The following is a 12,631-nucleotide window of genomic DNA, read 5'->3' as shown; positions in this document are numbered from 1 at the left end:
ATATTAAGTAATAAAACATGCAATATAATAGGTCAGTGTTATTATGTTATTACTTGCATGATAGTTCATTAATTAGTAGAAGATTACCCTCCTACATAGTATTTACTACATATCGCTTCAAAAGTATATCACTACTTTATCCTGTAACATAGGATAGCTGCACAATAGCTTTGTGCCACATTATAGTACACACATACATGTATACATTCATACCAACATATATGCAATAAAATCTTTAAGATTTGTTACTATGAGGATGACTGTTGAGACAGTTTTAATGTTTTAATAATGTTTTGAAACAACCATTGCAATTTTATGTGATAATGATAAGAACTATGCCATGATTAAATTGGCGAAGAAATCTTTCTCTACCTCAGCTGGTGTCTGGTGAGGGTTCTGGCACAAAATGGCGGACATACATCACTCAGGTGGGTTCTGCACATTGGTGGTGGTTGAGGCGAGTTTCCCCCTCATCACTGTAAGCTTTGAGTGTCTATAAAAGTGCAATATAAAATGTAATGATCTACTTAAAATGCAATGATCATGTAACCATTACTTACCTATAGTAACATGCCTTGTGTGATAATGATGCTCTGAGCTAAAAGACTATAAAGGTCATATAATATACTAGCCATTGTGACATAGTGACATATATTTTTTATAAAACTAAGTATTGAGGCCTAACATATCCTAAGCATCATTTATTAATTGCCTCAGTTTACTTGGCTACTGCCATTATCGCACCATATGCTAATGTACGTGTGGTATTTTCTTTGAGTTCAATATCATTACTCCTGTTTTCCAAGAATTGATGGTTACCTAACTTTAGGGGAACAAACTTTGGACCCAATGACACAAATTCAATGTAGTTGATACAACTGTGGTAGCCTTTTCTGGCCCGTCTGATTAATCCCTGGTTACACATTGTATTTTCTCCCTGATGTGATACTTCAACCTCAACTTCCACTAGATGGTGACAACCACACAGCATTAACTGTGCCACCATTCACTAACTGTAAAATAGATGGGTGCTCTGTGCACATCCATCCAAATTCACAGGTGCCAGGGGCATGAAGTAGGTTTTACGAAGAAAAGGGAGCACCTGTACACTGGATTATATGATCCCAAATCAAATTTAATGGTGCCAATAAATGTTTAGACTTAGGCCCGGATATTGCAATGGTATGCTGTGCAGTCACTCAACAGCAATACAACATGCAGGGCTGCAACTAAGAGGAGTTTATTAAAAAGCTGATTTAAATAGTCACTTTTGTTAAATGTTGAAATGTTGGAGCATAATGATAGTTAGCATGGCTGTAAGACAAGACTTTGAAAGAGAGGTGATAGTTCAGGCATGTTTGCAGGAATCTCAGTAGTGAAGACTTTCTGATCTTTCACCTAGAATAGTTTCTGAGTGTCAGTATCTTTATCATGATGGAACTCAAAATGGCAAGACATCCTAAATTGTGCATTAGCTTCATGCTAAACGTAAATAATTGTCCAATTGTAAAATTTCAGTCCAGCAGTCAGTTTAATTAAGAATAGTATGTTGAGAACTCATACAGACAAGGGTATCATAGTTGGATTTCAGTACACCCATAACACCTGACAATATATGGTTGTTTTCTGTATAGTGGTGCATAAGGCACAGGAAATGTCGCAATGGGCTATAATGAGCTGTGGAGACCTGCGGTATGGTCAGATGAATCATCCTTCACCAGGTTCTGACAAGTGAATACGCACACTCATGAAGAAACCTACAGACTTGAGAGCTAGGTTCCAACAGTGGATTACACACTGGCAGTTGTGTAATCATGTGGGGTGCTTGTTTACATTGACAGCCTTGGTGCTCTGGGCTGTAAAATCCACTCCTTATTATTTAGACTGCCTTAATCAGTCTATGCTAATTATTGCTGATGCCCTGTATATATGCAGAATGAGTGCAAATTAAACCAATAGACTTTAATCATTTATTAATTACTTTTGGGAAGTTAAGAACTGATAAACTGAAGAAGGTTCCAGAATAGGCCATTAACAAATAAGAGTAATATGCTCTCATTACGACTGTTGGGAAATTCAGGTGCTTAACAGTTTCATTAAAAGATTGATCAGTTTGTCAGACAAATGAGCTTAACTTTGTCTGCAAATAATATATATCACAGTTTGATGAGTTTGAGTTCATCCCAGTCAGTGTCATTTGATGCCATTGACAGACTTATCGATGTTGCTCAGGATAGTCATATCTTGATGAAATGATCAGCTCATTGTCAGTGAGGCAGAATGCACTGAAGGCTGAATATAGTGATGGCTAAGCACTTCAGAGAGGATTGTGAAAGTTAAGAAATTCATGGTCTCTGTGCTTCAGTCTGGATTGGAGTGTCTTAACTTTAATGATATTTTAGTTTTTTCAGATATTTTGTATATTGTACTGGACACCAAAAAAATATGTTTTTACTTACTATCCCAGGTTCTTCACACATTGTCTTTAGTCACATCCAGGCCACACCCTGTATTTAGGTACATCCAATTCACACCCGAGCTGGTCAGCACCTCGCATGGCAGCCAATCGCCGTCGGTGTGTGAGTATGTGTATAAATGGGTGGATGAGAAGCATCAATTGTACAGCGCTTTGGATAAAGGCGCTATATAAATGCCAACCATTTACCATTTACCATTTACACCCTGTATTTAGTTGCATCCAGGCCACGCCCTGAATTTACTCATATCCAGACCATACCCTGTATTTAGTCATATCCAGGCCACACCCTGTATTTATTCACATCCAGACCATGCCCTGCCTTTAGTCACATCCAGGCTGTGCCCTGTCTTTAGTCACATCCAGGCCATACCCTGTCTTTAGTCACACCCAGGCCATGCCTTGTATTTAGTCACATCCAGGCCATACCCTGTATTTAGTCACATCCAGGCCACACAATGTCTTTAGTCACACCCAGGCCATACCCTGTATTTAGTCACATCCAGGCCATACAATGTCTTTAGTCACACCCAGGCCATACGGTGGTCACATTTTCTATATTGGAACATACAGGATATGATGACATCATAATAACTTTGAACAGATTTGACTATAGCAATTAAAAAATGCATTATCTTTTAATTTGCTTCTCACAATGGCAATTTAGTGAAACATTCATTTAATTGCCCAAAGTCAGCTTTAAATGATTCTCAAAGCTGAATTGGGTATTGATTAGATGGAATGTTTAACTGCTTTAAAATGGCAAGGTTTTGCATAATTGATAACCCAGCATGTGTGTTATTGGTCCTTAAGTGCTACTCAGATGAAACCATTTTCATTTCTAAAATCATACAGTATATTGGAAATGGAAAACAGATTTCCCCACATTTGCATGGAGATTTTTAGTCATTTCGAACATGGTATTTATCATACTCACTAGTATATGGGTTCCCAAACTGTCTGTCTGTAACAGAGACCCTGGTGAAAATAGGAAAAAAGCATCTTTGAAGAAGGTTTTATTTATACATATAATTTAACAATAACAAATTTAACCATGTCATCATATATTCATAACATAACATTAACATATCATTATATTTATTGATAGTTTCATATTGCTACTGCATTGCAGCCTATAGTGGGCTTTTGATAAAAGTCTCCATAAGATGAAACTGTTTGGAAACCCAAACATCCGAAAGATGTTATTTGTTCCCACAAGTGACAGATGAATACCCCGTCCATAATCAAGACCTTAAATGCCAGGATGAGGTTTAGACGTCACATCTAACTTGCCTTACGAAACTGGTTGACGCGTTCTCCTTTAATGATCGATGGTCTTCTCTTTCACACTTTGTCAACCCAAAAACACCTTATGAGAACCACCTTATGGACTCGAAATGAAGCGCTCGCTGCAACATGGCTAATAAATGGCTGAACCCGGAGACAGTGATGGCCCTCTCCAGTTCATTTCCATGCCCACAGGACTGTCAGCCAGATCGCATTATAATCACCTCATGAACAGAAACGGCACGGCCTACACAGAACTGCGCGCTGTGGCAAGCCCACCCGGGCCGCACGTGACAATTACGAAACAGCTTTGATGTCTTATGTATCTGTGCAGAGAAGATTGCATTCAGCCTAATAATAATCACACTCTCATATTGCCATCCTATCCTGTTCCGGAGAATTCTAGTGCTCTGAGTTTGTGATGATGCAAATATCAGAGGGTCATGAATATTTATTTGGGACGGTTATCATTTAGATTAATACCACTGTGCACCCGGGTACATAGGTTAAAGCCATAATATATTTTCCCTGATGGCATACTATACTTTACAGAATGACACAGTTCATTGTGGCAACTCTGCAGGTCTGCCATTGGTCACCAAACCCATTTCAGGGGCTAATTTACATTATTGGCATATCCAGAGCGACATACAGTTGATTAGACTATGCAGGAGACAATCCTCCCCTGGAGCAGTGCAGGGTTAAGGGCCTTGCTCAAGGGCCCAATGGCTGTGCGGATCTTATTGTGGCTACACCGGGATTGGAACCACCAATCTTGTGTGTCCCAATTATTTACCTTAACCACTACGCTACAGGCCGCCCTCTAATTTCTTGTGCCAGTCTGGCTAACCAAAGAAGCCCACACATTTCCAGATTTTTCCTCAGTCAGCCCAACAGGATCTTCTGATCTGTGATTAGCTGTGGTTAAGTCCTCAGAACTGAATATAAAATTAGGTAGGAACATTTGGTGATATTGCACTCATTATGCTGTGGCAGGACCTGAAATGATGTGAAAGACTGATATCAAATTATGGGAAGGGTTTGGTGGCAATTATTGTGGCTAAAGGTGGTGCAACCAGTTATGAAATTTAAAGGAGCAATTACTTTTTCACAGGGGTCATTTGGGTGATTTCAATTAAATAAATTAAATGCTCATTTTAAAAATGTGTTTTGTGTTTTCTCAGGTACCATTGGACCCAGGTCTAATATAAAATTTTGTCTTCAAACCTGAAAACATTCACTATGACATTTGCAATTATAGTGGAAATCAGGAAGGAGACACATACTTTTTCACAGCACTGTATACACTGAACTAAGATCAGAATAAGCCTGGAATAACTCCATGTGTTATTGACACTATGAAGTTTTTAAACTATAGGTTTTAAAAAAGTACAATATGTCCATTGTGGTCTCTGACAGTTGACAGTTACTCAGTTTGCAGAACCGTGTGAAAAGTGGGCACAGATTACCAAAGTTGGTCCAATTTTAGCCTCAAGGCAATGGTTCTGTTGGACCTCCCTCTTGTCAATTTAATAATAATTGAGTACTCCTATCTAGCTTCACAAATAGCATTTTGTGCACACTTATTCAAAAAATAATTATTGCTTCTCCCTCACAATTTTTATTTTCCCACAGAAACTTGTCTCCAATCCAATAAATCAATCAAGGGTGTAGACATGGAGGGGGAGACTGGCAGAATTCCTGAAGGACACTCCAAATAATATTGCACACGCACATGCATCAGATTTGGATCAAACAGTGAGCAGAAGCTGTCTCGCAGAAGATAAGGTTACAAGGTTGGTGAGGATTGAGAGCTACTCGAAGCTCTTCAACTTAAAGAAAACTTCCTCTTTGACGAGAAAGAAGCTCACTTCTAAGCTGTGTAGTCCTGGCAGAAAATTGTCTGTTAATCCTACGAGACTGCAACCTTTTTTCAGTATGCTAATTTGTTTGCCAGGTAACTCTTTCTTTAAATTGCTTTTTTAAAATGTATTAGTATTCGCTTATTAGGATAGGTTATTCAATCGTTTATTCGTCGTTATTTATTTTTCTTGCAGTCTATCAGAAAATTTCAACTGTATTGTGAAACTTCGATTTAATCATTAATGACAGCAGTGGTCTGCTGACGGTGCAAAAGGGCATGTCTGTCCTATGGGCATGTGATCTCCATAACTCACAGAATCCTATTGTGCGATAGAGTCTGAATATATGAAATATGCTTAGTTAGAATTTTCATGGCTCTAAAAAAGAAAGCATAGCCTGAAGTAAAAAATTTCTTGAAGCTATCTCAGGAAAACAATTGCCCCTCTTACATAATATGATGCTGGCGGTATCCTCTTTCATGAACAAGAGAGTTCATGTTATCTTCGCCTACATCTTTTTGATGTTACACTTTGATGACACCCCAAGTTTTTCATTATTTTCTTAGAGTGACTTCCATCCAACGACACTTGCGGCCTAATTGCGCATGATGCTAAATAGTAGATGCGGCTTTTGCTAGCAGTGCGAAACGCGTTCCCTGGGGGCGACCGATGGCACACGGGCGACGTGTTTGGAATGGTAAGGAGACGACAGAGTGACGGTGGCTCCAGGTGTTTGCAGCACCTCTACGGTCACTCCATTTCCACAGCGCACGCCAGGACGCCCCCTCTGCCGCCCAACTCCGCAGTCGTGGTGGCCTGGGGGTTAACGGATGTTGGGACGATTGGTCAGTTACCAAGCCTTGGAACAGCGGCGGGGATGGAGGCCGTGGCTCTGCTGGCTGCCAGCTGTGCCTCTGGCACTCTTCCCAATTCTCTGTCTGCCGGTCGCTCCCCTGTGTCGGATACAAACAGGAACCTGCGGGGACGTTTCGGTGGGGTGGGGTGTACACAGTGGTGTTTCTGTAACAAGGCCTTTTTGCCTGAAACCGTGACAGAGCCCCAGTCTGTAATAACCAATACTGCGATAGCTGGGCATTCCCTGTAAACAACATTCGCTGAAATATTGGAGCACCAACATTATCAGCATGCTAATATTAGAGCACTACACATCAACATCTTCACCAACAAGAAAACATTGAGAAAAGACATCTGTTTCACAGCCACTGTTGCACACTCAACACTCGCAAGAGGAAAAAAAGATATAATAACAATTTGTTTTTTAGCTGACTCTTTTATCCAAAGCAATTTGCAGTTGATTAGACAAAGCAAGGGCAATCCCACCTGGAGCAGTGTGGGGTTACACTGGGGCTTGAAGCACCAACCTCCTGGGTTCCAGTCATTTACCTTAGTCACTAGGCTTCAGGCTGCCCCATTATATTTTTAAACCTCTGCTCTACTAACATTAGCAAAGCATAGCTGAAATAATTATAATAATTATGGTACATGTCCAGCAGGGGGCGATCCACTGACTCTACACCAGCGCCTACCATGTTTAAAATTCACAATGAACAGAGAAACAGTCAGTGCCAGCAGGTGGAGGAGGCAGTATCTCATGCCTCTCCACAGCTTTTGATAGTTCTGTTGATACCGGCAGTGTCGTCGTATTTCTGCTCCTTTTCATCTCTGCTTAGTATTGCAGCTTGATTTCTGACTGCCTTTGTATGTGCAAATTGCAGCCGATTCCTGATTACGTGCCTGCGCAGAATTAAAGCAGTTTCCCGTCTGTGTGTCCGCATAGTTAGGGCTGGATACTTACTGCGTGGCTCCGCAGAATTGCAGGGGGTTGCATGCCTTTGCATTCTTAAACCTGGTTACTGACTACGTGTGCAGTTTAAGAAGACTTGTGGCTGCCTGTCTGCACCAGATTTCAACAGTTTCCTGTTCTGTGCAGTTGCATAGTTGGGCTGGATGCTGACTGCCTGGCAGAATTGCAAGGGGTTGCATGTGTCTGCATACTTAAAGCTGGTTACCCACTGTGTGTGTGCGTTCTAACAGATTTGTCACTGCATACCGTATCTGCGCAGGATTGCAGCAGTTTCTCAACCGCCCGTCTGCGCAGTTGCAGCTTGTTATCCGTTCTTTCTCCTCTGCCCTGATCCCCCCCCCCCGCCACCCCTGCCCGCCCCCTCAATACCCCCCCCCCCTCCCCGGCCCCTCCCCCCGGCCTGCCACGCTGAGCTAAGCTGGCTGAGGCGGGCCTGGTGGCACGTGGGCCGGTCTGATTAGATTCCTCTCAGTCTCAGACAGAGCGGCGGTGTGTCTCTCTCCGCTCTGCCTCTCGCTGCACGGAGCAGGGGGACGGACGTTGCCGAGGCGGCGGGTAGATGCCGGATGCGGCTCCGCGTGAGCTGCGCGCTGCCAGCCCGACGCTCCGCGGGAGATGAACGAGGCCGGGAGTCGCACCCCCGACCTGATCCAGAGACCCGCCAGCCTCCTAGTGCCGACCTGGGCAAGTAGCCGCTTCACCCCCCTCCCTGTTCTTTATCAGTCCTCTCCGTCTTTCCCCCTCTTTCTCTCTGTCCCCCCTCTCTTTCTATCTCTCTTTCTCTACCCCGTTCCCCCACTCTCTCTGTCCCCCCTCTCTTTCTATCTCTCTTTCCCTACCCTCTCTCTCTGACCCCCTCTCCTTTTACCCCGTCTTTCTCGACCCCTTTCCCCTCTCTTTTTCTTTTCCTCTCCCTCTATCCCTCCTATCCCTCTGCTCTTCCTCTTTCTATCCCTCCTTCTCTACCCCTTTCCCCCTCTCTCCCTCTGACCCCCTCTCCTTTTACCCCTCTCTCTTTCTCGACTCCTTTCCCCCTCCCTCTTTTTATTTTCCTCTCCCTCTCCCTATCCCTCTGTCCCTCCTCTTTCTATCCCTTTCCCCCCCTCCTCTCCCTCTTCCCCCTCTCTCTCTGACCCACACACCTTTTATCTTTTTTTCTCTACCCCTTTCCGCCCTTTCTTTCTCTCTGTTCCTCTCCCTCTATCCCTCTCCCCCCTCTCATTCTATCCCTTGTTCTCTCTTCCTTTAACCCCCTGTCTCTGTTCTTCTCCCTCTATCCCTCTTTCCCTCTCGCGGTGTTCCCCTCTCTCGTCTTTATATCTGTTTCTGGCTCTGCTGGAGACCTGTATGCGTTATTCATTAAGTGATGCTGTTTTACTGTGGACATGCAATGGTTTCTGCGCTTATAGTGTGAAGTGATGTTTGAGGAAGAGAGATACTCACTGCATACAGGTGAACTTGTTTAGGCAGCTGAGTGATTTTTGCTGCGCTTTTCTCCTGTACAGCCAGACCAGTTTACAAACTGCTCTTTGGTCATACTCATTTAAAACATAAGTTTCATTGTGTCACATCTCAAGAGCACTGTCAGTGCCATGTCAGTGGAAATGTTTCTTCAGTTGTTTATGTGGAGAGATCTCCACATGTTTGATGCATGTTAGTAAGTCTGATGGAGATATAGCAGATCGATCACAGAAAGCATTTGCAGAAAGGGTGACACGTTTTTGTTTTGATGAAGCCTCTCACACACACGCACACACTTGCAAACACACAATACATGCTACCATACAGTCTCTCCCATGTACACATACACTCTCATGCATGTAGACACTTGTATGAAGCACACACGTGCACACTTGTGCACATGTACACGCAAACTGTACAGACACACGCACATTATTTTTAAATCCTGAATTCGCCCAGTCATTCATCACTCAATAGACTGCTAATCAGGCTTTCATTTCATGAAAGGAAGGCATTTCAGTCATTAGCCAAATACGACAGGCAGAATAACAGTGGAAGGATGTTGGAGCGCTATCCCTAGTGGAATACTTTTGAAGACGTGAGCAATTCGATGCCCGAGGTGGGGGGGTCTGAGAGGTACCAGATTAGTTTTCACGTGTTTTACACTAAAAACAAGGCGGCTGTACGCGTACGGGGTGATCGTCTGTCTTCACTTCAAATCCACGAAAGCAACACCCTCTGCAGAAGAGGGTATGGTTGATCTTCTTTGATGAAGTCGAGCCTAAGCCGGCGCTGATTGATGAGATCCGACAGAGGTTTGACGGAACGATTTAACGAACGGGGGAGCTGAAGGCGGCGCGGTCGACGTGCGAGCGTACGTCTGAGGGTGTCAGCTAGCGGTCCGCGCCGCGTTAATTCCCGGGTGAAATTACTATCACGTCTGCATCACTCGCTGTTTTTTGGGGGGGGGGATGATGGTCTGCAGTAATTGGAGTTGGAGAAGTAACACGGTGTGGCGGTCTGTGCTCATTCTGTCCTGTTATATAGAGAGGTTGTTCGTCTATAATTACTCCTGTGATTCAGGAAAAAACAACACGGATCCCACTCTAACTCAAACTTCGGATTTTAAACTTATAATATTAGATTACAATTAAAAGACCAAAGGGAAATTTGTTGCCCCCCTCTCCCCCTTCACAATTAGCTAATATATGAATGTATCATTATAGACCTTTTTTTGTTAGTTTGTTTTTTCTGTCCTATCAAGAGAATATGCAAATATTATACATCGTCCTTTGTTTAAAAGTAGAGTTAGCTTTCTGTACAAGGAATAAATTTGCACATATTTATTTTTCACATATCTCTAATGTATTTGCACTTTTGTGTTTCTTTTGTTTTCCACCAATTTCCACAAATCTTTATCCCCCTTGTTTACATCTTCCCAAATTTGCAGTGCCCAATTATATTTGTGGCCAGTCCCATTGTTTCAGAGTCAGTTTAGGAGATCAGAGACTAGCTTGTCCTCTGAGACAAATGCAGTCAGAATCAGATCAATTAGGTCTGACTAAGCTTGTGCGACAGGCAATGTTGTCTATTTGTTCTAAAAACATTTCACATTAAAATAAGTACACAAACAAACTTTATCTCCTAATTTGCCTCTGGTCTGTGTCTAGAGGGGGGTCCCCTGTGCATGGTTATTTTATTGTGCCTTGTTATTTTGAATTAATTTCTAAGGCAACACTTGCTTTCAGGGAAACTTAATTGGACATAATTCCTCTGAGCTCCTTCCAGCTGCCACTTGTTATCATACTGCCGCCTATTGACTGAGTTGAACTTTATTGGAGTACACCTCAAGCATTGGGAGATCTGGTAGTCATGTGGCAGGGAATAGTCTAATGACTGAATCCCTCTTCCTTTAAATTTCATGTTCCCTGTGAAGAAACTGTCTCTGTGAAGTGTTCTGTGAAAGCAGTTTTGTTGAGAGAGCAATATGAAATACAATATGTTTAATACAGGAAACCTCATACTGTATGTACAGTACAATCCCAAGTTATAGGCTGACCAGTTAATAGAACGGGGTATGAACCTGGAAGTAGTATTAGAAATTATGCTTTCTGAAGCTCTTTATGCAGTATCTACATTTTCATTATTATCACCGATGCGGAAAAGTGTGCCGTCAATTGTTTTCAATTACGGGGTAGCCCTGTACCGTAGTGGTTACGGTAAATGACTGGGACACGCAAGGTCGGTGGTTCTAATCCCGGTGTAGCCACAATAAGATCCGCGCAGCCATTGGGCCCTTGAGCAAGGCCCTTAACCCTGCATTGCTCTTGGGGGTTGTCTCCTGCTTAGTCTAATCAATTGTATGTCACTCTGGATAAGAGCGTCTCCCAAATGCCAATAATGTAATGTAATTATTACAAAACAAAAATACATCTCTCTAAAACTGCATTTTGCGTCCATCTAAAGGGAGTTTCTTTCCTATTGTACTATTTCTGAAAAAGAATAATGAAACAAAACATGGATATTTAGTATAAAATAAAACTCTAGCAGTGCGCCCCATGTATCATTCTTAGACTTTCCTTGGTAAATAGATTTCAGTTTCTCAGTAATCGACACACATACGCAACGTTCCTTTTGACATTATGTTTCAGTTTGCACTTTGTTTTTGAGAACCCAAGATGAATAGCTTTTCCCCCAGCAGTTGTCAGTGATAGGCAGGGTTTTTATTATCCTCTGACTTTTGAAAAGCTCACTTATTCATACTTATTTATTTGTTTGTTTTTTGCTTAATAACTTGCAAAATTGCATATGGATTCAAAATGAGTGCCTGTTTAAAAGATAAGCTCATAGTTATTCCAGTAACAAATCATTCAAATGTAAATAATAATAATAATGTGTTATTTAGCTGATGCTTTTAACCATTGTAATTTACAGTTGATTGGACTGAGCAGGGGACAATCCACCCTGGAGTGATGTGAGGTTAAGGGCCTTGCTCAAGAGCCCAACAGGCATGCGTGGATCTTATTGTGAACCACCAACCTTCCAGGTCCCAGTCAAGCACCTTAGCCACTAGGCTACAGGCTGCCCCTCTGTATTATACTGTATTTGGACTTCATTTTCAAAACCTCAAAATCGGAGTTGAATGACCACCATTCTTAAAGGGTTTTTTCTTTAATGTTCTTCTGTATATAATAAAAATGAATAAGCATTGATGCATTGATTTATAGGCCAATTCCCATAGACCAGTTTTGGGGTGTGCTGACAGCTGTCTACATCCCTCTGGTTTGTTGTGAACCACATTATCAGCACGCCTCACAAAAAGCTTTTATAGCACAATGGGCTTTTTCTTCCACTTTGAACGGTTCTTTTATTCTTTATAATGCACTGCCTTTGCTGAGATACGCCATATGCTGCTTTTTTGCTTTTATTCCCCTTTACTGGCCACCGGTTGGCATATTTATGTTCCCTAATTCCAGAACATTCCTTCCACATTTCCCCTCTCCATATTTCTCCTGTACTGTATATCCACTCTCTGGACGATATGGGAAATGGGGGTTTCCCTGCAGTCAAAGGCTAAGCTTCTCAGACTCTTGAAAGACTTATGTAATCTTTTCTCTTTAAAGACAGTTAGAGAAATCTGACGTTAGGACCCCTGCATTAGTGTATGCCAACATGCTGTAAAAAGGCATCAATACACATGACATTCCTTTGCTCTTGGAT

The 12,631-nt window shown here is 42.2% G+C and overlaps 1 protein-coding gene across 1 annotated transcript in view; it reads left to right on the top strand.

Moving 5' to 3' along the window:
* Window positions 1-7,985: 7,985 nt before the first annotated feature.
* Window positions 7,986-12,631, top strand: part of sntg2 (syntrophin, gamma 2) — a 77,092-nt gene continuing 72,446 nt past the window's right edge. Inside the window, exon 1 of the mRNA XM_061244375.1 lies at window positions 7,986-8,134. Within this exon, the coding sequence (XP_061100359.1) occupies window positions 8,066-8,134 (69 nt within the window). The 5' untranslated portion in view covers window positions 7,986-8,065. The remainder of the gene's footprint in view (window positions 8,135-12,631) is intronic.

Source organism: Conger conger, chromosome 1 (assembly GCF_963514075.1).
Source record: "Conger conger chromosome 1, fConCon1.1, whole genome shotgun sequence".
NCBI classification, from domain to species: domain Eukaryota; kingdom Metazoa; phylum Chordata; class Actinopteri; order Anguilliformes; family Congridae; genus Conger; species Conger conger.
This window is presented reverse-complemented; position numbering and strand designations above follow the sequence as displayed.